We start from the raw sequence: 27469 nt of genomic DNA, 5'->3' as shown, positions 1-27469 counted from the left end.
ATCCAGAGGCCCCAGAGTACAAGGACCCGAGGAGGACCACCAAAAGGGGGGGGGGAACCGTGCCACCCTCCTGGGAAGAGCTGAGTAGAGCCCCAAACGAGAGGTCACCCAGCAGCTACGGAGCAGAGGCCAGAGGGGGTTGCAGTGGCGTGCCCGCGGGCTCTGCCGGCAGCCAGCTGTGCCAGAGACGACCGAGCTTCAGGCCCAGAGGGCAGAGGCCTGAGGGCATCCCACCCCCGGAAGGGGCCCAGCCGGGCCACAGGCGCCAGGCCCCGCCAATCGGCCACCAGGAGTGAGCCTTTTCTGCTTCTTAATTCAGATCAAACTGAGGTTATTGTACTCGGCCCTGAAAAGCTTAGAAATATGGTCTCTAAGCAGATTCTTACTCTGGATGGCATTACCTTGGCCTCCAGTAACACTGTGAGGAACCTTGGAGTCATGTTTGACCAGGACATGTCCTTCAACGCACATATTAAACAAATATGTAAGACTGCTTTCTTCCATTTGTGCAACATCTCTAAAGTTAGAAATATCCTGTCTCAGAGTGACGCTGAAAAACTAGTTCATGCATTTATTACTTCCAGGCTGGACGACTGTAATTCATTATTATCAGGAAGTCCTAAAAACTCCCTGAAAAGCCTTCAGTTAATCCAAAATGCTGAGTCCTGACAGGGACTAGAAAGAGAGAGCAGATTTCTCCTGTTTTGGCTTCCTGTTAAATCCAGAATTCAAAATCCTGCTCCTCACATACAAGGTCTTAAATAATCAGGCCCCATCTTATCTTAATGACCTTGTAGTACCATATCACCCTATTAGAGCACTTCGCTCTATACTGCAATAGGTGTAGGCTGCACTGGTCACTCCACTTCATTGATATTTATATTTTAAAAAAGTGCAACACTGTAACAACTGCCACAAAAACCAAAAACTTTTGTACTGTTCAGTTTGTACTGCTGCTCATTCCTGTGCAATATCCCATCTGCCCCCCCCCCCTCACATTCCTATTTAAGATTTTCTTTATTTAACCTTCCTGCCTTCTTGGGACCTTTTTGTGCCACTGCTATGTGTTAAATGGCTGCCATTTCCACTGTGTTCAGTGGAATATAACCAAACTTGCCACAGGATAGTTTTTACCTGTCAATGTTAATATTCCAGTGTGAATTCCTTAAATCAGCCTAAAATGGCTGAGCAGCAGAAATCCCCACACCCATCACCCTGGGGACCATTTTCTGCCCATTGACTTCCATTATAAACGCTATTTTTCAACCCCAAATTATCATCATATGATTTTATTTTTTCTTCTTTTCTTGGATGTCAATGAAGACTCAGGGCCTTGAAGTTTTAATTTTTAAATTGCAAAAAAAATGCAAAAAAAATAATGGCAGGTCAAAATGTATGTTGGTGCCAATCTTTGGTCCATCTAAAGGCCTACTTATAATGACAATCACATATTACTTCAACTGGTTTTTTGTGGAAATATTTAGTTTCGTTTTTTGGTTTTTGGGGCTTATAACACAGGGCGCTCATGTAATAACACTGGGATTTGAAGGGTTGAAACAACGAAAATATAATTAAAACTTTACATGAATATTTCAGGGAGAAGTAGTTTTACAAGGTTGGCTAATTTAAAGTGGAATAAAATATGGATATATGGTCTTTTTATGGCGTGGCTGAGAATGGTCCCTAGGGTGATGGGTGTGAGTTTTTTAAAGGATGGCAGGAGGGTTAATCACTAGTGTGTACATATATTTATATATACATACATATATATTTAGTCAGTTAACTGAAAATCTCTTTTTTCTTTTACTATATCTAATTAATATTTTGCTCTTACTATTTTTCTATTTATTTATTATTTTATTTTTTTCTACTGTACCATTCTGCTGAGTGACTGTCTTCTGCTCGCCAAATACATTTCATTGCGATGTTGACCCTGTGCTAACTTGCATATGACAAATAAAACTGAAAACTGAACTGAAACTGCTGGGGGATTCCCATGATGCACTGCGTGTTTCTTCTTCACTCACTATGTGTTAACAGACCTCTGCACTGAATCATATCTGTTATTAACCTCTGTCTCTCTTCCACAGCATGTCTCTATCCTGTCTTCCTTCTCTCACCCCAACCAATCACAGCAGATGGCCCCGCCCCTCCCTGAGCCTGGTTCTGCTGGAGGTTTCTTCCTGTTAAAAGGGAGTTTTTCCTTCCCACTGTCGCCAAAGTGCTGCTCATAGGGGGTCATATGATTGTTGGGTTTTTCTCTGTATCTATTATTGTAGGGTCTACCTTACAATATAAAGCGCTGTTGTTGTGATTTGGCGCTATATAAATAAACTGAATTGAACTGAAATATAATAGTGATGTCCAGTTGACATAAGCGGGTGTCATTACTGCTGACGTGATTAAAATTTTACAGAATTGAGATTCCCCTCCGTGAATCACAACTTTAACGTGGTGGAGGAAAAAACAGTTCAGAAGACCGTTATCTGAGTCAAATCGAATGTTTGTTTGACAATTTGTATTCAAATAGTCATTTTCATGAATGCAGGACGTCAGGAGAGTGGTGCAGTGAGTGTGAGAGATTGTCAAGAGGACAATGATCCTAAACAGTGCAGTTAAAGCATACCTGGAAAAACATACAATGGAACACTGACAGTCCTGGAATGGCCTTCCCAGATCCTGAAGCAGTTGCTGAAGCAGTGGGGGATCAAAAAAAACGAACAAAAAGCAGCTAACATCCAAAGAAAAGCTTTGTCAGTGACTTGCTAGACTTTTCAACACATCTTTATCCTCAGGCCTTTCAGGACACTCCAGGGTCCTCCATATGTTGGAACATTTGAAGCTTCCCCTGAAAATCATGATTACAGAAAAAAGGGTCTAACCAGGGAAATGACAAAAAAACGTGTGTGGAAATCTTTATTTTGCTGAAAATAGCAACAGTCCAAATCGCACTGTTCACTGTTTTCATGGAATCATTCTAGTGACGGGTACAAGATTTATTTTGAAAGACAAAATGAATATACATTGTAAGACATTAACATCATTTAGTAGTCCCAGACCAGCACACCAGTCATTACCAATGCAGAGATCTCTGCATGTTTTTTCTGTCTTTGTCACTATTGTATGTTTCTGAACAAGTAACCTGACCAACATAAAAACATCTGGTTAACATGGTCCAGTACACACACACACACACACACACACACACACACACACACACACACACACACACACACACACACACACACACACACACACACACACACACACACACACACACACACAATGAGTCTGTGCTTTATGAATTTGGTCCTAATGTGTTTTGATGACCACCAGATTCTTCAGCATATCAAACGAGTTTCCATCCGGCTCCACTGAGACCACACCCTGCTCCTTGCTGTGCACCTGGAGGAAACCGTTGTGGTCCAGACCCATCACCTGAACCTCTGGGCCGTCCTCACTCCAGAGACGCACCCAAGTTCCACTGAGGTCAGAACAAAGAGAGCAGTTTTTACAGTTTAAATGTGAATGTGGGGTCTAGTAAACTTAATTAAGTTGAACAGTGGTTAAAACCCAACTCCAGAGCCACTTTACTCTTACATGAAAAACAAAACATCATCTGTTTCAGGATTTTATGTGCCATTTTTCTTTTACACAGTTTTGTTCATGTTATATACTTCTGAATGCACAATGGAATATAAATTAGATTTGACTGCATTTTAGTAGCGTTTGAGGATATATGTACATAAAAGATTAAAAGTCTATTAACAGGCGAATCAGAAAAAGAAAGTTAAATATGACTGAATGAGATTTAATCACAAGATAAAGAGAACACATTTAATTACCTCAATTTGTATCCACACAAGAGATTGTTAAATATTATGTAATTTGTAATTAGAGAGATATATGACATTACAGTTTCCCTGTATTAGAGACTGGGTCAGTAAAAGCAAAAATAGGAAGTGGTATCATAAGGATACTTGATTTGAATCCGGTCAGTGCATCTCTACACTGAAAATCGCCCATTAAATCCTTGTTCCCATGTTGCTAAAAGAAAGTGTGTGATTCTAAGTAAAAGTGAAATCTTAGTTCAAAGCATCAAGAGTTGTCTACGTTACACACCTGTGGAGCCATCTCTTGTAGTACGTGGGCAGGACAGACTCTGGGCCTCCTTGCTGGAAGTTGTCAATAAGGGCCTCCAGGCAGTTGACAGTTCTCGCGATGAGCTGGGCACAGCTGAGTGGCTGCAGGCTGCAGTTGTGCTGTAAGTTGTACGACTGGATCAGGTCATTGATGCACACTGTTGGGTTGCTGTTTGTCACATTAACCCCACAGCCTGTAGGGAAGAACACGTTTAAGAGATAATTACAAAATTCTGAGATAACCTGGGTTTGTGCACATTCATCCATGCACAGCTCTCGAGGTTCCTCCACAGCGTTTTGATCAGGATCGTGATTTTGACTTTTACTCTGAGTCATTATTGCACCTTGATTTTTTTCCTCTTTAGCCACTATGTTATAGAGTTGCTGCTGTACTTGAGGGATCGTTGTTATGCTAGACAATCCGATTTTGGCAAACTTTAGCTGTCAGACAGATGGCCTCACATCTGACTGCAGAATACTTTGCTGTTTTACAGTTAAATATGATATCTCATGGTGGACTGCAGCAAAAGCCCAAACCATCACCTCCCCACGCTGTGCTAACAGAATTCGTGTTACTATAAAAGGACATTGTTCCAGAAATCTTCTGGTTTATTCAGATGCAAACCCAAGCCATGCTACCAAGTTCATTTTTGAGAAAAGAGGCTTTCCTCCAAACAAGCCAAACAATTTCAGTCCAATCGTACTATCGTGAACTTTAACATTTAACATGCACCAATGAGTGAACACACTGTAAGCAATTTCAGGCCCAAGGTGAGGACGCAAAAATGTTTAACTGGATAGAATGTGTGATATGTGAATATACAGCAGAAATGTAGGTATAAATTCTGCTGCTTGTTTTCTATGGTCACCAATGTGTACGTTATTTTCATGCCGTTTTATTCAACAGATTATAATTTCTTTGCAAAAACAAATTCCTTAAAGCAGAGATGAGAATACAACAGAGCTGTATCGAACACCACTGATCTGCAGTGACTTTGGTGCAGAAATGAGGGGGTCATTCAGGCATTGTTTATAAAAGATGAACTCCAAGAAGCTAGAATAGTGGTGTTTTGGTACAATAGTAGCAAAGGGCCAGCATACCAATGTTTTCCCTGATAAAACCTTACTGTCCGTTCTGCTAGGATTGTAACATTTTATTCTTTAACTGACTTTGCATTGTGTCAGCTGTGACAACCGGGGATGCCCCATCCTCTGCAAAAAAACAAAACAAGGATGTGCACAGTGTGTACTGGGTAGCTAGTGTAAACTCCTTGCAGTGTCGAACAAATAAATCAACCAAGCTGTGAGGACCAAAGAAACCACATAAACAGGAATGGTTATTTCCAGCCAAACCAGTTTGAAAATGATCGGCAAAGACCATAAGAGACACACACACACACACAGCAGGGAAGTAAGCGAAGAAATGAAAGAAAAAGCAACAGAAAGGTGGAGAAGGGAACTCTGAAGAAAAAGGAGCGCGGCCAGACTCTACCTGCTTTGCTCACAACGCCGCCCCCTTGTGCTGATGCTGGGGGCAGTACCCCCACTGTTCCAAGTAAAGACTGGCGTCCTGGATCTAGATGAGGCTTCGGATCAGAAGGCAAATGCTACACTTCACAGGGAAGTGACAGAAATGGCAGACACAGGGGTAAAGGTGGTAATTCAATCCACTTGGCAGGTGAATGAACTGAAGCAGGCCATTGCTGAGCTTACCTTGAAACAAGAAGGATCACTTAGCACCGGGAGTTCACAAGCCCCCTCGGACTGCACACCAAAAAGATTATCCACGAAGCACAAACCAGTGCCAGCACGCCCTCCATGCCATCGACAGGCTGCATATTAAGGGTCAGCCCTACAGGAGGACTCAGATTGGAGGACGAGATCCAAGACAAGTGGAAAATTGGAGGAGGATCCACACGACTTGAAGGAAACAACCAACAACCCAGATTCAGGGTACACTAGTGGGAGACTTCACAGGGGTATTCACTCCTCCACCAATGAGTGGTGCAGAGGGGTCCCAGCTCACATTTGAGAGATCTCCACCCCAGACTCGTAGGATGTGACCGAGAGGTCAAGGCGGGGAATCAATACCAATAACCCAACTGCCACTACGAGTAGTAGATGGAAGAGGCCTGCTGTATGTTCCCCAAAGAGACATTGAGGCCTACCTTCCAAATTTCCCCCAGTGGGAGGAGGAGCCTCAGACCACCCTAGAGGGAGAGACGATGGGAGACACCTACGGAGGTGGAGACCTGAGGGCCCTGCTGAGTAAGTTGGAGGGGAGAGACACCACACGTTAACTACTAAAGGAAGCCAGCATCGGGTCATGAGAAGGATACGCTATACTATTCAACCTGTAATGGGATCACCTGTGGGAGTTCTAAGGAAGGAATGCCCAACTGACAGACTATCGGAGACATAAAAAAGGAAATAACACAAAGGGATGCTGGAGTGCTTAAAATGGGCTGCCACCCTGTAGGAAAGGCATACAGGTGCACAACATAACTCCAATAATGCAATCCAGGCAGTCTGTAGTGTGTGAAGGTCCTCTCTAATGCCAAATCAGGCACAACAGGGCCTCAGGAGCCTTATCCCTCTTTTCCAAACCCATTCACAGGCAGAGGAGCAGGAGTGTCCAACCAGAGACAGTATGAAGGAGCGCCAAGGCCAAGGTTCCCCAATCAGATGCCATTCTAGATCTATGAATAAATCTTCTTTTTTTTGGTACCGGTACTAGTTTTATTTTGTTGTATTTATCCGCGACACCTTAAAGGCCGGTCTGTGAAAATATTGTCGGGCATAAACCGGTCCGTGGCGCAAAAAAGGTTGGGGACCGATGAACTAGGTCACGGGCTGTCACACATGCAATGAGCACAACCCAAGGGTGCCCTACAAATGCCCAGTGGTAAGGTTTCCAGTCTCAGAGGCTCCACTTCAAGATATCACAATTGACTTCACTGATGTGGGAGTGGGTCAGGTACTTTCTGGTGATGGTGGAAAAGTTCACAAGCTGGGTGGAAGCAGTATCATGCAAAAAATGAATCAGCGCAGACTGTAGTGAAGTGGCTGAAAAACAAGTTAATACCCTGGTCTGGGGTCCCGAGGAGCATATGCTCCGATGATGCCTCGTATTTCTCAAATAAAGAACTGGCAGGGGTAGAAAAGGCTCGAGGTATAACACAGTTTCAGGGCCGTTTGCTATCCTGCCTCACAAAGGCTGGTGGAAAGGGCAAATAAGACTCTGAAGAGAAAGATTCTTGATTTCTCTTATGGAACTAGACTGATGTGGGTGGACTCTCTCCCCATTGCTCTCATGTCAATGAGAACCTCCCTGCCCTGGCCCACCATGAGAGGGAGGTCATATGCCCTCTCTGGATGTCTGGCAGGTGAGTCGTGATGAACATACGACAGCGTTGACTAAACTGACCAGAGTTTTGTCTAAGCAGGTGCAGCTGGCTGAGCCCGAGGCAACTCCAAATGAGCAGTAAAGGTTGGTGAGTGGGCATGGGTGAAAGTTCACAAGAGAAAGTGGCTTGAACCCAGGACTGGACCCTATGAGGTGATTCAATGTATAACCCATGCAGTCCAGGTAAAGCTGGAGCTAATTGGTACCACCTGACACACTGTGTACCTGCACAACCACCCTAGCGAACTTTGGGCGAGGTGAGGACTAATCTGGCAGAAACCGGCGACAGACAGCCGACAGAAACGCGTAAACCCCTGCATGTCCTTGTTAGTATAAATAGCGTGCTTTCTAGCTATTCCACTTTCCTGTGATTGTTGTTGTATTCCATGTGCTAGACGGCTATCGGATAGGTTGATCGTAGCTGTTTTGTCTAAGGAGAAGAACTCTACATCATAACAGTTGCCATTGTTCCGAGTGGAGGAGGAGTCAGAGGGTGACGAGGAAGAGTAGGTGTAACAGGAGGGAGTAAAGGCCTCTGAGGGCAAAAGCAAGTGTAGTGTTGAAGGTTTGAAGCTCCAGGGCACCACAGATGCCCTGTAAAATGGAAAGGGGAAGACAATGTGTGAGATAAAGGTTTACACCTTAACAGGTGTAAGAGGAGGGACTATTTAGTGTTATAGTGAACAGCTTAAGAATTTAGATGTCTAGACAGTGTTTAGTTAGAAATGGCGACAGTGAAGAAGCTTCAAGGTGAAGGGACACAAAGTCCTATGATAAGGTGGGTCATCGGGACGGCGTGAGACAAAAACAATATCCAGTATCTCAGCCAGGGTGGCCTTCATGCTAACTAAGATGTGAGAAGTGATTAGGTGAAAGGTGAGAGAACAGGGAAAAACATCTAGTACCCGTGTAGCAGAGTAGGGGCCTTCCCTTTTAGGTGCTGCTCTTCAGGATTGCTGAGAGGCTGGGACCACCTCGGGGCGCCAACGAAGGCAGAATAAATGTACACTAGGATTTCTCCTCATCGGTTTTAACCAATCAGACGCCCATTCTCATATAAAACTTTGTATACTGCTACATTAAGGTACTCTCTTATGTTAACAAGTTTAAAATGAGCATGTTAGTTTAGCCATGTGAGGAACGGCTTCATGTTGATATGAGTGAAATGTGTCCGTTGAACCGTGCAGATTGTCACCTATGAGCAGATGAAAAGTTGATCCCAGTACTGTGGAAGTCACCAGCACTCCTCCGAGCTTCATCAGGTTACCGTAGTAGATGTCATTGGGCCACTTCACCCTCAGATCTATGTCCTACAGGAGGTTAAACGTCATCTATCTTACATGTACTTTAATACCAACACAATGATCTTTATTATACTTCAAAATGTGTGAAAATAGTCTAATAACATTTCCATGTGATTAACAAGGTTATGGTACCAAGTAATTGCATGTTAATGACCATGCTTGGATATGTTAATTTCCATTATGAGGTAAATACTAGGCTGTCTTCATGCATGCTCTCCCAAAAGGTTGATTCTGTCCATCTGGATGTTTTCAGTGGGAGAAATGTTTCATCATCAGGTGACGTCTTCAGTCTCAGCTGACTGCAGGTTTCCAACCTTATAAACAGGACATTTGCACAAGGACTGAAACTAGCACCACTGAAGGAACGATGGGCTGGGAGGTCAGTTCCTTGATCAACCTACGCATACGGATCAGTATTTAAGGTTTGACTCCACATCCACTGGAGCACAAACTGGGTGTCATCAGGACGCTACAACTGCTGCGTAAGTGAAAACCCGTAGTGATCCCGTACATGTCAGGAGTATCGGAACAGCTGAGACGCATTTCTTCCAAACACCGACACAAACAGAGTAACATAGTGTACGCTGTTAAGTGCAGGAGGATTGCCAGGATTTATACATCGGGGAAACCAAACAACCTCTGGCTAAGAGGATGCCACAACACAGAAGAGCCACCTCATCAGGACTCTGCAGTCTGTTTACAGCTACAGGCCAGTGGACACTCTTTCAATGATGAGGATGTAACATCCTGGACAGGGAGGAACGCTGGTTTGAGGGCGGAGTCAAGGAGGCCATTTATGAGAAAAGGGAAAGACCATCTCTGAATGGAAGAGGGGGCCTAAGGGTAGGGCTGCTCGATTATGGCAAAAATGATAATCACGATTATTTTCACTGAAATTGAGATCTCGATTATTTGACGATATTTATTTAACCCTTTAAGACCTACCATAGAACCAAGTCCACCAGAGCTTATATTATTTTTTTACATGTTGTAGTGCCATTTGTGGGAGCATTTCAAGTTGCTATACATCAATACAACTGTTATAGCCCATATTTTAATAATATGTATGCATTAAGTCCATAGTAATTACATAAATTGCAAAAAAGTGCAATAAACTACAAAAAAAATTGAAAATCGCTTTTGTTTTGTTTACATATATTTCTACTTGGAGAAGTTTAAGAGGTTTATCCCTCAAAACTTTAAATACAATAAAGTTGCAAAAAATAGTTTCCCACCACAGGAAATTTATTTTGAGTGTCTTCATAGTTTTATTTTGGAGATACAGCAATTTTTATATACTGCAGGAAAAACAAAAAACAATCCTATGATGCAAATTTGCAAAGAAAACAGCACGTGCATCATTTCACTGTGGGAAGTGATAGGAACGGCAAAGCGTGTTTCTGGAATATTATGTTTTTGTTCCTGCAAGCGCTTTTTATGCAATTTTTTCAAAGCTATATGTGGAACGAAACCGTGACCGAGGACAAGCTGATGGCATCAGATGTAAGTACAACTCCTCTGGTTTCATATGCAAAACAAATTATTGCGCTAGCTTACACGGTTCAGGTTCTACAGGGATTTAACAGTAGTTACGCAAAACGGAGCGTGCTGCTCTGACCGGCTTTAAAGGGTTAACAATGACTTTAAAAAAATAATATAAAATAGTGTGCAACACCACTGAAGTTTTTTTTTTTAAACTCTCTTTTCAACCAACGGCAGTCACTCTCCAAATAACTTCTGCTTAGCTTTCCGAGCTTCCCTCGGGTCCTCTTAATCAGCGGTCTCCAACCTTTTTTGCGCCACGGACCGGTTTATGCCCGACAATATTTTCACACCTTTAAGGTGTCGCGGATAAATGAGGGAGGGGCTAATAATCGGCTCAGTCATTTTTAATGATCGTTGAAAGCCCAGATCGTAATCGTGATTAAAATTCGATTAATTGAGCAGCCCTACCTAAGGGTACATCTGTCACCATCTTACATGCTGTGATTGCAGTCATTGCCCAACTCTCTGTGAATGGGACTCATGGGCTTTGATCAGTGGTTGTTGATCAATGTCCATGATAATTTGCATATTAATGATCAATCACAGTTCATTCAGTGGTGCTGGTTTCAGTCATTATGCAAATGTCCTGTTTATAAGATTGGAAACCTGCAGTCAGCTGAGACTGAAGACGTCACCTGGATGATGATGAAATGTTTCTCCCACTGAAAACGTCCTGATGAACAGAATCAACTTTTGGGTAAATACTAGGCTAATGATGGGGGAACAAACACAGGGCATATGAGGAAAAACCTAAAAGAATGAATAAAATAAAACTTACAGTAAGGGCACAATCATCTTTTAGAACAATAGAAGAACATCTAAGCAGGAAAAAGGCCGTAACGCTGCAGTGCTTCGAATAAAATGCTTTTAATACAGTGACATTAACTGGTAGTAATGCTGTAATAAGAACATGGACTGCTAAACAGTTGGATGTCTTAATGTTATTATGGAGATATTGGGATACCTGATATCCAGGAAGTGAGCAAACAGCCTCCACTACAGCAAGAGCAACCAGGTGCTGCAGGAAGGGAATCCTCTGTCCGAGCTTGGAGTTCAGCTCAATCTGGACATTCAGAGTGAACATGGCACAACCCAGAGGGCTGAGCCAGGCATTCCTTCCCCGACCTACAGCACAAAACACAAGCAGCAAGTTTTACCAAACACCTAAAGCATACTGTGAAATAGACTACCAGTCAGAAGTTTGGACACACCTTCTCATTTAATGTTTTTCTTTAGTTTCACACTGTTTACATCGTAGATTCTCACTGAAGGCATCATGAATGAACACATATGTAATTATGCAGTAATGAACAAGTGTGAAATAACTCTCAAAGCCAGCCTTTGCTTTGATTACTGCTTTGCTCACTCTTGGCGTTCTCTCCATGAGGTCGTCGCCTGAAATGGTTTCCAACGGTCTTGGAGTTCCCAGAGATGCTGAGCACCTGTTGGCCTTTTTGCCTTCACTCTGCGCTCCATCTCATCCCAAACCATCTCCACTGGGTTTAGGTCAGGTGACTGTGGAGGCCAGGCCATCTGGCACAGACATCACTCTCCTTCATGGTCAAACAGCCCTCACACAGCCTGGAGGTGTGTTTGGGCTCATTGTCCTGTCCTGGCATGTGGCTGCAGGATGCTGTGGTAGCCATGCTGGTTCAGTTTGCCTTCAATGATGCTTTTCCTTAGTCGTGGTTTCTTAGCAGCTGTTTGACCATAAAGGCCTGATTCACACAGTCTCCACTGAACATGTAGAGATGTGTCTGCTGCTGCTCTGTGTGGCATCTATCTGAGCTCTGATCTGAGCTGCTGCTTGTGATTGTGATTTCTGAGGCTGGTGACTCGGATGAATGTATCCTCAGCAGCAGAGGAGACTCTTGGTCTTCCTTTCCTGGGCCGATCCTCATGTGAGACAGTTTCATCGTAGTCTTGATGGTTTTGCGACTCCACTTGGGGACACATTCAAAGTTTTAGCAGTTTTCCGACTGACTGACCTTCAGCTCTTAAAGTAATGATGGACTGTTGTTTCTCTTTACTTAGCTGATTGGTTCTCGCCATAATATGAATTCTAGCAGTTGTCAAATAGGCCTGTCAGCTGTGCACCAACCTGACTGCTGCACAACACAACAGATGGTCCCAACGTCATTAAGAACAAAGCAAAGGGTTACTTTAAATGTCTTATATTTTAGATTCCTCAGAGTTATTTATACATTTTCTCTTTGCTGCATTATTCTATATATCTAGCTTCATGTATTTGATGTCTTCAGTTTGTATCTACAATGTGGAAGCAGTAAAAATAAAGAAAAACCATTAAATAAGAGGGTGTGTCCAAATGTTGGACTGGTAGTCTACGTACAAAATGAAAATAAAAAATGAATGCACTGACCTCTTCCCTGGCTTTGTTGAGTAGCTACTACTAGTAAACCCATGTCTCTTGGTAAGTGTACAGTCAGCCTGAGGAGAGACAGAAATGTGTCAAAGTGTCTCTGTGGGACATGTTTCAAAAATTCTCTTATGAAGTGAGACACACAGAGCAGCGAGTTCCAACGTGTTTATTTTACTCGCAAGGAAGCAAAAGTAACACAGTGAACGTCTAACGAATGCAACTGCTCACCGGGGCAAACCTGGTGTTTCATCTATACACTTCTGTCACGGCCAGGGGATCAGCAGGCCGCTGACTAGTAGCGGTCTCTTTCTCTCTCTCGCTCTCTCGCCAGGGCGGAACTCATGGCGGGTTCACGCCCTCGGCCCACGCCCCTCTGAAGAGGAAACACCTGGGCCTCATCAGTGCAGCCAGCATTTAAGCCAGGGAGTGGCTTCTACTCATCGCTGGATCGTTGTGTGTGACTCGCATCAGTGCAGCCCGGCTCTGAGCAAGTTCTCTTTCGTTTCCCTGCGCAAAACCTCTAACGTGTGTTTCCTTCTGTACATAGATCCCCTGGACCCGACCCTGCATTCCCCGAGTGGATTCCTGTTTTTTGTGAGTGTTTGGAGAGAGACTGGTCACGATAGGAGAGAGTCAGAAGAGGAGCAAGTGTCTTTTCCCTACCTGGATTTCCCCGGAGCCTTTTCCCTGTCACCGCTTTGTATATAGCACTACCCCTGTACTATTTGTATATACACCTGGTGGAACAGTAATAAATACCAACTGTGCCTCTGAGTCCTGCGTGTGAGTCCTCAAGCAAACCATGACACTTCCAGTGTTATCCTGGGAACAGATGTGTGTGACGCTCTTACAGAGAAACTTGGTGTGTTTGTACTGATTCCAACTGCTTTGGATAAAACACAGCAGAGGAGCCACAGCAGGCCCGTGCACAGAGACACGTTTCTTCAGCTTACTGTAAAGAGTGTTGTATAGCTGTAATCATTTTCTATAAGACCGTCGGTGAAAGTGATATTCTGTGTCACACTAATGATGAATTCTCTTAATTCAGTCTCTCTACTAAATCCAACAATCTCACTAAATGTGTGTTTATTTTTCCCAACCTGGCCACTCCAAACTGAGATCCAGGACAGTGACCAAGAAGAATCCAATAACGTAAGTTAACTAATCATTTATATCAGCAGTCCCCAACCTTTTTTGTGCCACAGACCGGTTTATGTCTGACAATATTTTCATGGACTGGTCTTTAAGGTTTCGCGGATACATACAAGGAAAAAAAAAACCAGCACCGGTACCAAAAACAAAGAAGATTTATTCATAACACATAGGAAAGGACCCAAAGAAACCAAGTTAACGATAAAAATGATAAAAAATAATGATAAAAACCAATAAAATCCCTGAAAACCATAAATTTCACACCCGAGTGTCAACTCTCGCAGCCCGGTACCAAATGACTCACGGAATGGTCCGTAGCCCGGGGGTTGGGGACCGCTGATTTATATGATGAAGGAATGATGCAAAATGGGATGAGTCGGACTACAGAGATGAGGTCAACAGACTGACTGAGACTGACTGAGTGGTGTTCAGTTAACAACCTCCAACTGAACACCACGAAAACTAAAGAACTTATCTTGGACTTCAGGAAGGGCAGAGCAGACCCGGCCCCACTTTACATTCACGGGAGCTGTGTGGAGAGGGTACACTCCATGAGGTTTCTGGGCGTGCAGATCTCTGATGACCTCTCCTGGACTGCAAATACCACGGCGGTGGTAAAAAAGGCCGAGCAGCGTCTCCACTTTCTGAGAGTGCTCAGGAGGAACAACCTGGAGGAGAGGCTGCTGGTGACATTTTACAGAGCCACCATAGAGAGCATCCTAACGTACGGCATAACAACATGGTATGCAGGGTGCTCAGCTGCGGACAGGAAAGTACTGCAGAGGGTCATCAACCCAGCCCAGAAGATCACTGGCTGCTCTCTGCCCAGCCTGGAGGTCACTGCAAACTCTCGGTACCTCAGCAGAGCTGGCAATATCATCAAGGACCACTCTCACCCCAGCAACCAACTGTTTGAACTATTACCGTCAGGCCGACGGTACAGGTCACATAAAACCAGGACAAACAGATTCAGGGATAGCTTCTTTCCCAGAGCTATCACCGTAGTAAATAAGCACAAAAACAATTGAACCTATTCCATACCGTCACTGTCATTATATTATGCTGCTATTCATACTGTCATCATATTAATGCTGCTATCCTGTATATATCGTACTTACTATTGTTTGAGTACTTGCGATTGTTTTATTGTACTTTTTATATTTTACATTTATATTTATTATTGAATCTTGCACCAAGGGAGTGGCACTCCAATTTCGCTGTACTCTGTACAATGACAATAAAGGCTATTCTATTCTATTCTAAAATACTTTGTGCATGTGTACTTTAGATAAGTCTGATTAGATATAGATAAGAGCACTATATGAATGTGTGTGTGAATAGGAGAATGAGACTTGGACTCAATTTAGCAGAAATGTGCTGCAGGAGAACCACGTCAATACAAAAGGATACAGTTAAAACAGTTTTAACAGACAGAACTAAATAAAAGCAAGTTTGCACAGGTAGGTTCAGTTTTTAGGTCCAGTAGGAGAAAAACAGACCATGTGACCATGAAGGGGAGTGGACATGGTCAATAAATCTTGAACTGAAGCCTAAATTTCCAGTCCTATCTATGCTCTACACTCGTGCTTCCCTTCACCGTTCAAATGAAAGTCAGAATTTCAAATTTGAAAAGCACAGCCTTCCTCAGAGTGTCAGTATGCCTAGTCAGGGATTTGTTTTAAACAGCTCTCCTTAACCATGTGTCCATTACTGTTGGCTACAGTTCACACCAAACACTTATGTGTCTGGTGGCTGGGCCTTAGTCCATGGGGCCCGGCCGGGCACAGCCCATAAAAGGGAGATGGGCCCATCCTCCTGTAGGCCCACCACTCGCAGGAGGCACCGTGGGGGTCAGGGGCAATGTGTGTTGGAGGCAGAGGCGGAGCCAGACATTTGCAACACCCAGGGCTTAGCCCAAAAGGGTAGTATGCATGTGGGATTTTTTTTTTTTTTTTTTGGGGGGGGGGGGGGGGGGGGGGGGTAGGAATGACTGAATGATTAATTGGCTCTGTTTTGAGTTTTGTTCAAAAAAAGAATGACTTCATATAGGGAAAAATATATATCACATATGCAGGACACCTTAAACTAGTTTTTTAATTAAGCAGCAAGGCGGAACAAAATCAGGGCTGTATCAAGACACGAGGACTAAACCCCAATTCAACCAGAGCCAGAACTGATCCGGAATTAAATCAGGACTACTGAGGACTTAATCAAGACAGAACCAGAATCAGAACTAGATGATAGTAGCACTAAAAATCATCATAGACCTGCACTACACTATTTTTTAATTCTACCAAAGTCCACTATTTAGATTGAGAAAAGTTTATATAATTATTTAGCCTTGTTGTGTAAACAAGCTGCATAACTTAATAAATATAGAATTTGAAAAATAACAAACCTAAAAAGAAACACTAGGTACGAGATACATGAGGACCTATGATACGGTGATACTTTTGGTAAACAACCATTTGACTAACATGTGTGTCCTCACCTGCTCTTGTTCATCTCTGTTCTGTCCTCATTCTCCATCCCTCTCTGCTCCTCCCTCTCCCTCTCTGTGCTGACAATCATCAAATATACAGCTGAAACCAGATATTTACTCTTCAGATAAAAACACTTTTTTAATTGTAACGTCAAATCAGACTAAATGTTTATTTTTTAGATAAATATAAAAAACATATTTGTTAACTTTAAGAGTAAAGAGAGAAACTGTCTGTATTTCTTAATTGCAAATGGCACCAAATTGTATTCAAAACTGAGCCACACTTATGGAGCTCCACAGTTCTTTTCCTGGTGTTTTGGTTGACATGTCTTGATTTTCCCATGTCACAGAAACAGGCTCTGTGTTTTGCCTTATATGCATCCACAGCTGTGCCACCAGTTTACTCACATGGACTCTACTAACCTATCAGAAGCTTCTTCAGCTCAGAATGGAATCGTCTGGAGTTTCTTATTAATTAACAATAAACTTAGTGTATATGTACTCCTACATTTGATGAAAGCGATAAAAAATAGAAAGCTCTCTCTCTTTATTCTGACATTTAACTAATTCAAAAGATATTTCAATATTTATTTATGCAAAACAAGTTTACTCTAAATTGATGTTGTACAGTAAAAATGTTTTATGTTTTCTCCCTAAAGTGTAAATATCTGGTTACAAATGTGAATATCCTGCTGTGTACTGAAATCCCTCTTGTTTTGCATAGAAATATACTGAACAACATACAAAGCATAATATAGAAAGTAACATTTACCTGAGTTTTTTCTTTGAAAGAAGCCTCTAATGTCCATTCTTATATTTCAGTACATAACTGAAACCGATTTAGTCAGGGAGGGTAAGAACTGAAAATATGAAATAAACACGCGTAAGCTAAGACTCTCTAAAAAAACAGCATTTGTTCGGCTTTTCATTTCGCCATTTGTTGATTCACTTGAAGAGCGAGTAACGTAATATTGGTCAAGTGATCAGTTTGATATCAATCTTTCGTGATGCACCGTCATATTTACATTATTTATACGGTACGAATGATTTGCTTTGGTACCTGGTCAAACTTAAGCTCTCCTTAGTATGGCTGGCTGCGTTTCTCCAACAGTGCACTCACAGGCAGCAGCGGCCCCGCCCTCTCGCTCAGTGCCTGAGCTCGGATCATACCAATATCAGGGGGATTCACGCACAGTCGTAAATTCCCACAGTGTGCACTATGTGCTTCGAATATTGTGTGTACTTTTTGTTTTATACAGTTGTCAGCCAGGCATCTAACTATGAAAAAATTACACTCCAAAAGACCCCGGGCTTCTGACAAAACAACCCGGGCTTAAGCCCAGTAAGCCACCCCCACGCTCCGCCCCTGGTTGGAGGACGGCCCGGAGCGAGGCCTTGGCAGACCGATCCCCGGCTACCAAGAGTAGCAATTAGTACATGGAATGCATGTATAGTTGTGGTCAAAAGTTTACATACACTTGTAAAGAATATAATGGCTCTCCTGAGTGTCCCGTTATTTCTAAAACTCTGATTTTTCTCTGATAGAGTGATTGGAACAGATACTTCTTTGTCACAAAAAACATTCATGAAGTTTGGTTCTTAAATGACTTTATTATGGGTTAACAGAAAAAAGTGATCACATCTGCTGGGTCAAAAATATACATACAGCAACATGAATTAGCAATTTTGGTGACTTAGAAAGTTGTCAGTGAACTGAGCTTCATAGCATGGCCTCTTCACTTCTTGTGAGTGATTATGAGTGACTACAGCTGGTGACTTCTCTTAGGCCAGTTAAATAGGGCTCATTGGATACAAACACCCACAAACGCTACAATGGGAAAGTCAAAGGAGCTCAGCATGGATCTGAAAAAGTAAATTATTGACTTGAACAAGTCAGGAAAGTCACTTGGGGCCATTTCAAAGCAGCTGCATGTCCCAAGAGCAACAGTGCAAACAACTGTTTGTAAGTATAAAGTGCATGGCACTGTTTCGTCACTGCCAAGATCAGGAAGAAAACGCAAGCTATCACCTGCTGCTGAGAGAAAATTGGTCAGGAGGGTGAAGAGTCAACCAAGAATCACCAAAAAGCAGATCTGCTAAGAATTAGAAGCTGCTGGAACACAGGTGTCATTGTCCACAGTCAAACGTGTTTTGCATCTCCATGGACTAAGAGGCTGCCGTGCAAGAAGGAAGCCCTCGCTCCAAAAGTGGCACCTTAAGGCTCGACTGAAGTTTGCTGCTGATCACGTGGACAAAGATAAGACCTTCTGGAGGAAAGTTCTGTGGTCAGACGAAACAAAAATCGAGCTTTTTGGCCACAATGCCCAGCAATATGTTTGGAGGAGAAAAGGTGAGGCCTTTGACCCCAAGAACACCATGCCTACAATCAAGCATGGTGGTGGGAGTATTATGCTGTGGGGCTGTTTTGCTGCCAATGGAACTGGTGATTTACAGAGAGTCAACGGGATAATGAAGAAGGAGGATTACCTTCACATTCTTCAACATAACCTAAAATCATCAGCACGAAGGTTGGGTCTTGGGCACAGTTGGGTGTCCCAAGAGGACAATGACCCCAAACACACATCAAAAGTGGTAAAGGAATGGCAAGTCAGGCTAGAATAAGTGTTTTAGAATGGCCTTCCCAAAGTCCTGACTTAAACCCCATTGAAAACGTGGACAATGCTGAAGAAACAAGTCCATGTCAGAAAGCCATCAAATGTAACTGAACTGCACCAATTCTGTCAAGAGGAGTGGTCAAAGATTCAACCAGAAGCTTGTGGATGGCTACCAAAAGTGCCTAATTGATGTGAAAATGGCTAAGGGACATGTAACCAAATATTAGCACTGCTGTATGTATATTTTTGACCCAGCAGATGTGATCACTTTTTTCCATTAACCCATAATAAAGTCATTAAAGAACCAAACTTTGTGAATGTTTTTTGTGGCAAAGAAGTATCTGTTCCAATCACTCTATCAGAGAAAAATCAGTTTTATAAATAACGGGACACTCGGTAGAGCCATTATATTATATTCTTACAAGTATGTAAACTTTTGACCACAACTGTATGTATGAATGACATAATGCTTTTAGACTATAAGTCACATTGAACAACACATCCATAAAAAACTTAATCTATGACACATTTATGGCCTTTATCTAGCTCTCATCAATCCTCAGTTAAATGCACAAGCATGTGCTTGGACTGTGGGAGGAAGCCAGAGCAACCAGAGAGGAGACTCAAACACACCAGGACAGCAGGCTAGCCAGCAGCCTTCCTGCTGGGAGGTGCTACTGCTCACCACTGCACCACCATGCTGCCCAGAAGTCTTGTAATTTGGCCTGGGGACAAATAAAAAGAACACTTTTCTTCTCTGAGTTTCACTGTTGTTTCACTGACCCGAGCACTTTTTTCTATGCTCTTCGTATGTTTGTATCATTTCAATACTTGGGGTTAGTATACTGCCATTACATTTGGTATGTAAACTGGAGCAAGCGGGGCTCGACCACACCAACCTTCCGATTAGCAGGTGACCTGCTTTCCCACCTGAGCTACAGCCACCCACAAAAATTTAAGAAGATGAATTTATATGGACTGCATACCCAGGGAAAAGCATTGACCTTTACGCAGCAGCAGAATCGTTTTCAGGAGCTCCGCTGACATCCCAACCACAGCCAGGCAGCAGGTCATTGGTACAATGAAGCTGAACATTTACTCTGCAAGGTTCTAATCACTGATCCAAGCACTGTGTTTACATTCAGCTCCAAATGCAATTAAAGCTCAGTCACTGACTCAAGGCAACTGTTGGTCAGTGAATACAGACTGAAGCAGCACACTCTTTCTGCTGTTGTAATGCAAAGTTGGTGTGGGGTCAATCAAGCTTAAGCTCAGTCCCAGTGAGAGGGTTTCCCAGCTGTGCTTAGAGCTTTGTAGCACGCTGCCTGTAAGAAGTGTTTCCAGCTCAGGGACGTGTGAGAGGACAGGCTGTGTAACCTCCACTGTAACCTATATTAGCAATGAATTCATAGGCCTTTAGGCTCATAGCCAAGGTCATTGGTACAGGTGATTATGATATATGTTGTAGGACAGACATAATAGTGACAGGGCCTCGTATGAACCCCCAAGCAAAATTTACGTCAGTCTTGAAAGGATATCTTTTGGATATGATGAGCTGACAGTAAAGAGGAGGAATGTAGCCGAATCTTTTTCCCTGTTTTAAAGACACGTTTGTTTTGGATCACAGGGGTTTTCAAACCCTTTGTCATCGCTGCAGTGGTGATTTGAAAAATGTTGCCTCATGCTGGAGTTAATGCATTCACAAGATTTTCAGAAAACTGTGACTTTGACCTTGAGCTGGAGGTTATTGAAATTCACATTTTTAGTAGATACACCTCTGGTGTCAGTTTCAAAATGCTACGTTGCCTCATTCTTGAGTTGTTGCCTTCACAACAGGTGGGTGTCCATGCTGCCTGCCCACCTGCCCGTTGGGTGATGAATACAGCCAAACAGCCTCTTAAGGCTGAGGGGTAAAAACAGGTGACAGCACACATTTTAATAATGTTTCTGGTGCCCAATAACTGGCACCATGTGCTCACTTCTAAAAGGTCTTGAAAACTGATATTAGTCTGTGACATCATCACAGACTAATATAATATATTTGTATTTAAATGAAGTTGCAGTCGAATGGTTAAACCACGACACCAAATAATTCAGTAAGTACACAGAGTGGGGAGGGCTGGAAGTGGCTGAACCAGAATTAGTTTGTAAAAATGGTGCAACTTCAGTGATGTGGAACTGGTTTGGTGTTTGTCCGTCAGATACCCACCAAAGCACATTTGTTTCGTAGAACATGCAAGTGGGCCGTCGTTATTGCCGTATTTGTCGGACTAAGGGGCTTGTAAATCTGGGAGTAATCTGGGTCCTAAACGCCGTCCCATTCTGGTCCCAAAGTCAAACGAACACTGCAGCATCACTGAGAGTTAAAAACTGTCTAAATTCTTTCATCTTTAATAAAACGATCAGCATTGCTGCTTTACCAGGTGTAACAATGAAGTTTAACATCCAGGCATCCATGAAAACCGAATTTATTACATTTAACGGTGTTAGACGTTAGCAGGAAGTTAGCTCGCTAGCTTCCACCTAAACATGATATAGCATGTTCTGACTGAGAGATTTCTGAAACAATTCAAACGTACAGCTCTGCTATCACTTCCAACATAAATGAAAACAGAAAACTAAACAGCAGTGACGTTTGTAGGGTTACTGAAGTTGGGCTAGCTGGTATATAATGATCTGCTACGTGATCGCTAGCGACACAGCTATGTTAGCATAAACACAGTGAAGCTGGAGGATGAATGCTAACTTTATTCCACTCGATAAAAGTTAACGTGAAGGTTCCCGATGGTTAGAGACAAATGCAATCTCATGGCAGGATGCTGTAAACGGACCAAACTTCAGTCAGGAGAACAACTGAGATAATCCATCCACAATACGAGGTTAGTCATTAATATACTGCAACAACATGGGAATAGAGCAGCTGCCAGAGAATTCAACATTAATGAATCAATGGTACAGAAGTGGAGGAAGCAAGAAGAATGAGTTGAATAAAGTTTGATTTATCTGACTGCTTTGTTTCGTTTAATATGCCTTATAATCCCGTGCACCTTATGGTCCGAAAAATACGTATTTGACCTTTTTATTTGGCACACTGCAGTTTAATGTTGCAAAGCACCTCTTTTTAACTTCAGTGGATATTATACATGGTTATGCTCAGGATATGTCAGCCCATTTCTACTGGAAATGCCTTTTGGTTAAGCTTTCAGCAAGGAATTTGCATTTGCACTGTTAAATTTTTATATAGCTTTAATGCACATAAAACAGCTGCTTGTTTAAATGAAAATAAATGGATGGGTTTTTTGCGCTAGTAAAGTTGTGGAGTTGTATTTTATCTCGCATCAATTATATTGTCACTTATATCGTTATCACAAATTTTCAAATATATATCGTGATAAATATTTTTGGCCATATCGCCCTGCTCTATAAAGCAGCACATTTGACACACAGAGAGAGGAGGAGCACGCTCTGAACTCTGTTTGGGCGGCAGCCGAGCCGAGGGGGTCACCCTCAGACCCCGTAGGTAGGTCAGGAGGATAAACGGCCGCCACCCGAGTCATCCTGTGATGAGGAGCTACATGCCATCTTTCACACACAGCTATGAGGCAGCAAACAAAGAGAAGAGTGGAGTCTGGTTTTTACTGAACAGCTTTCACGTCCATCCAAACCACGGCTGTGTCCTAAAACACACACGATGAAGCCTTTCCAAACACAGATTATTGCATCCTCCAACGTTGCCACCAGCCGCCCAGGTCCACATCACTCACCACTTACTTCCCAGATTAAAGCATCCCAGATGAAAAGATTATTCCTGCCATCAATGCTCATTTTAAAAAAAGGATTTGCAGTAGATAAATGTGTTTGCATTGATGCTGGTGCAGCAACAAAGGGATGATCAATAAGGGAGGACAAACTAATCTGTAAATGTGATTAATTGAGCTAATCCTGTATACTCTGGAGCAGCAGAAATTATCATTTCCAAATAGCATTATTGGAAGTGATCAATGAGAGAGGGCTGCTCCATTACTAGCGGCCAGCTGAGGCACCAACGACCTTGCCTTGCTGACTGCCTGGTGTGGAAAGGCCAGCAATGCTCAACAATCCATTAGAGTCAGCGCCTTAAAATGAATGGGATGCAAATCAGTCTGTACACAGCATGTCACAATGGAGCGTGTTTCTGGTACATAAAGAGCACGTTGGACTACGCGACTCTACCTGTAGCTAGCTTTTACCTTCAGCTTGATTTCAGAGTCTGGAGTTTATCTTCCTTTGCACTCACACACTGCAAACTCGTGTCTGCTGCATGCTTTAAATGGATACAACAGACACGGGTTTGCAATCAAGAACCAAAGAAGGCGATTTGCTCCATGCACAGCTATGGGCTTCACACACAGTAGTGTAGCACATACACACCAACTGACCTCCTCTGCAGGTTTGGTGCTGTTTTGACTTCATCACTGAAACACACTTTTGCATGCCTTCGTCATCACTGTGTAAAGCGTGACCTAAGTGGCGCTGTGTGGGAACAGCTAATTGCAGCTGACCTCTGCTTAAACTTAAAGACCCTCCAGTGGCTCCTCATTTCTGTTTCTGTCATCACTGACTAGTGCAGCCATCGTTTTTGTTCAGAATCATCACAGAGAGCCTGATAAGTATTTCTTTAAGGAACACCGAGCTTCTTGGTGCCACCATCTTTCCTGCAGGATGGCTTGCGTTGCACTGGATTCCGCAGCACAGGACTGAGTCAAACACGCCTCCATATGTTTCTCCAAATACGACGCGGAGGACGTTTAGGCATCTGCTTCCAATTTTTTATAATTGCAGGTGGAGCATGCAAGGTCAACTAGGGCAATTTGATTTTTATGGTCTAACCTGTTGCCACAGAAGACGAATCCATGTTGTTTCCACCACAGCCGTTGTGCAGCATGTACTGTTCACAGGAAACAGGACCTCATCCCACACACACACACCGTTAGCCTGGAAGTTCGATTGCTTGTCCAAACAAATGGTGAGTGGACAACTGGAAAAACAATCTCGTAAGGTTGTTTTTTTTGTTCACAGAATTTTCCTATTTGTGTGACTCTTACACCAAAACACCATTTTCTAACATTATTTACGGAGGCTGCAATTTCACAGTAGTTTTTACGAAGCCAATGGTTTTAAACTGGGTTATTCAAAAATACGTTTCACAGAACAATGAAAACTGACTCTTTATGACCACAAGTGCAAATCCACTACTGCTTCTCTTCATTTATGCATGTCAGTTTTTGACTGAAAAATAAGGGAAATATAATACAAGAGCAAAAAGTGGACCCTTGGGTTTTCATGTCCAAGTTCTTACAAAGACGTGAACATGTAGTCAGTGTTGCTGCAGACCCAGGGATCAAGTTCAGCACAGCAGGAAAAGAATCATTATGCTCTCCAGGCTAGCTGAGGGGCCTCTCGTAGTCTCTCATGTTTTCCACCAATAAACACTTCAGCACGTTAACAAACCTTAACAAAACACCAACTGCTTACTGATATGCCCACCAGTCCCATCAACGCTCACACTAAAAATCAACTATGAGGAAAATAATGACAGGAAACAGCATACGACTCGAGCGGAAGATTTGATTAGAGCAAGTCCAATGTCACAGTCTTACAATGCAGGTTTGCAATGGTTAAACAGTTCGTGTTTTCATGTTCACTTCTTCTTCTTTTTATTACTTAAGTTACTGTGTCGTGTTGTACGTAGCGCCGATGTGGGATAGTTTTTCAGTTTCATTGTACTATTGTACTATGTATGACTGTGCAATGACAATAAAGAGTTATCTTATCTTTAAACTTTTACTCCTCTTATTTACAGAAAAACCCAACAATCAGATGAAACCCTGTGAGCAGGCATTTGGCAAAAGTAGGAAGGAAAAACTCAGTTTAAACAGGAAGAAACCTCCGGCAGAACCAGGCTCAGTGCCAGTACCCGGCCCACAGCTTACGTGTAAAACAGCTGTGCAGATGTGAAACCGGTGATCATTTGATCTACACTTGAGAGTGGTGTGTGTGTGTGTGTGATCCTGTGTGAGGGTGTTGTGCGTCGTGGTTGGGTCTGCTGTTGCGAGAATGTCTCAGCAGCCTCCCTGATGCTGCGGGGTAGCAGGTATATGTGTACATTTCTAAATAGTTCATTGGTACATTCACTCTGGGTTCGGTTGCACTGTCTCCTCGCGGGGTGACTCACAGAGTTAGCCCGTACATGTGGAAGATGAAATGGGCTGGAGAGATAGCCTCGATATGATAGAGAACGGTTACATTGTAACCTTGGTTCTCTGACTGAGAAACTAACTCTCCACCTTCAGGCCACTCGGAGACATGTGCCGATCAAACCATCACCGGTTTCACATCTGTGCAGCTGTTTTATATGTAAGCTGTGGGCCGTGTCCAGGCTAGCTGGAGTGTCTTAAAGAAGTTTCCACACACCATGACCCAGCGGGGGTCATACCCCATACATGTGGAAGATGTAACGGACTCGAGAGATAGTGTCTCATTCAGAGAACCAAGGTTACAGTGTAACCGTACGACCTACTGATCTCTCTCTATCCCCCCCCCCCCAAAAAAAAATATTAAAGCTTTTGTTAAAATGTAAAAAATGTCAAACTAACACTCACAAACTGCTGAGGAACAAGTAAATAAAAGAGCACATTTTCACACTGAAACAAAGGTGACATAATATCAGTGAGACTTTCATGTCATTTCCCAACAGAACACATCTTCCCACGTACAACCCCTCCCTTTAATAAAAGTCTATAAACAAATTCAAAAGTGAAATTAAAAGAGAAACTGCAGTGTGAAGCTTCTCACTGACACACAATGAGATTCCAGTGTGGTGTGAGCTTGTGAGAACACCGTCCTGTGTCTCAGTGCTGACTGTAATTAGCTGCTCACAGCCAGACAAAGCATTAATACCCTGAACAAACACACAGCCTGCCAGCCATTGAGCCTCAGCTTCAAGACTCTTCATTCAAGCAGCTAAACCTGCGTTTTCATCAGCTATTCAGTTTGAGGCAGCGCTGACCGGCAGGAACTTTGCTTTCAGACCGTCTGTGTCTATTAGCATTTGTGGCAATGCATAATCCTCCTTCTGACAGAAGAAAAGCTCGGTCATTGTCACTTCAAAGGACTCTAATATCTGAAATTCGTCTCTTCAAACTTTTGTTAAACAAACACAACTGCGAGAAATGAGAGACCAGTCCCTTAATATCCTCACTAATCCATAAAGCTGAGGTTTCTTATCATGAACAATAAAACATCAGGAACAACAATATATCTGTGCAAAAATACTCAGCTAGCCAAACAAAGTAAATCAGTGTCTGGAAGCTCGGGCAGACTACAGCTGCAGCTCTAGTTTAAACACACGTTCTCGCCTCTGTAACCACCGACTCTGTTATTCACTCAGGTCTGAACTGCATACAAGTATTTCTTACTTTTTATGATCAGCATGTTTTGATTATGACCTGAACAGTGCAAAAAAACTCATATTAACGGTTAAAGAACAAACCTGGATCACAGCATGTTCAAACAACATGTGTGTGAATGGCTGTGGGACAGTAAGCTTTAATGTTTCAATGGGTCCAGTTCCAATTTCACTGCTCTGATGATCAGAAATAAACAGCGTAGGTTTCGCTAATTCGAAGAAAGTCCGGATGTGCTGAGTTTTGTTCGTAGCATACACCCCTCACATCTCACTCCCATTTTGTAAACCTTCCCTTTCACTCTTGCTGCGATCCTTCTGACCACTCGTCTCCACCCTGTCACTCCTACATGTTCTCCACAGCCCTCACTTACTTCTCTGCCACTCCTGACTTCCTGATGCAGTACTCAGTTACTTTCTTGGCACCATATTGCCAACAGTTTTGTTAAAAATTCCACCGCTCCCTCTCCTAAACATCTCCATATCTCCACAAAAAGCGAGAGCGAGTCCAATCACAAGTGATACACCATGAGCCAGCAGCCAGAAGGAAGAGGAGAAATGCCCGAGAAGATGAGCAGCCTCAAGCAAAAGAGAGACTGAGGAACGTCACGCTGATAAAATAAAAGGCGGATGACACCTCAACACAGTATTCTGGTAAGCACATGAGAGCGATAAGGACGACGTGAAGCTTTCTAGGCCCAACTGAGAGACAGACTTACCAGTGTGAGGAGAACAGAGCAGATTTTTTTTCCCCTGGGACCAAAACCAGACCGACAAATGCAGGAAGCTAGATTTCCATGTGGTTTAGATCTTGAAAGTTCCACAGCTGAAGAGCTGGTGGTTACAGAAGTAACCACCAGCAGCTCTTTTCTCCCGCTGGTTCACCAGGAACCAGCGGGAGAAAAGAGCTGCTGAAAAGAAGATGGATAAACTGGGAAGCAAAACCATAACTTGATACCTTGGGCTGAAAGAAGGCAAGATTGAGGGGAGGTTCAGACA

General features: G+C 43.0%; 1 protein-coding gene across 1 annotated transcript in view; it reads right to left on the bottom strand.

The window, feature by feature from the left end:
* Window positions 1–3196: 3196 nt before the first annotated feature.
* The window catches only part of hlcs (holocarboxylase synthetase (biotin-(proprionyl-CoA-carboxylase (ATP-hydrolysing)) ligase)), a 50485-nt gene continuing 26212 nt past the window's right edge, over window positions 3197–27469 (bottom strand). Inside the window, 5 exon segments of the mRNA XM_080867258.1 lie at window positions 3197–3484; window positions 4123–4336; window positions 8744–8858; window positions 11362–11522; window positions 12778–12845. Of these exon segments, the coding sequence (XP_080723384.1) occupies window positions 3313–3484; window positions 4123–4336; window positions 8744–8858; window positions 11362–11522; window positions 12778–12845 (730 nt within the window). The 3' untranslated portion in view covers window positions 3197–3312.

The sequence above is a fragment of the Rhamphochromis sp. 'chilingali' genome (genome assembly GCF_963969265.1).
Source record: "Rhamphochromis sp. 'chilingali' genome assembly, chromosome: 19".
Classification (NCBI taxonomy): Eukaryota; Metazoa; Chordata; class Actinopteri; order Cichliformes; family Cichlidae; genus Rhamphochromis; species Rhamphochromis sp. 'chilingali'.
Note: the sequence above shows the minus strand (reverse complement) of the source record. Positions and strands in the feature narration are given on the sequence as shown.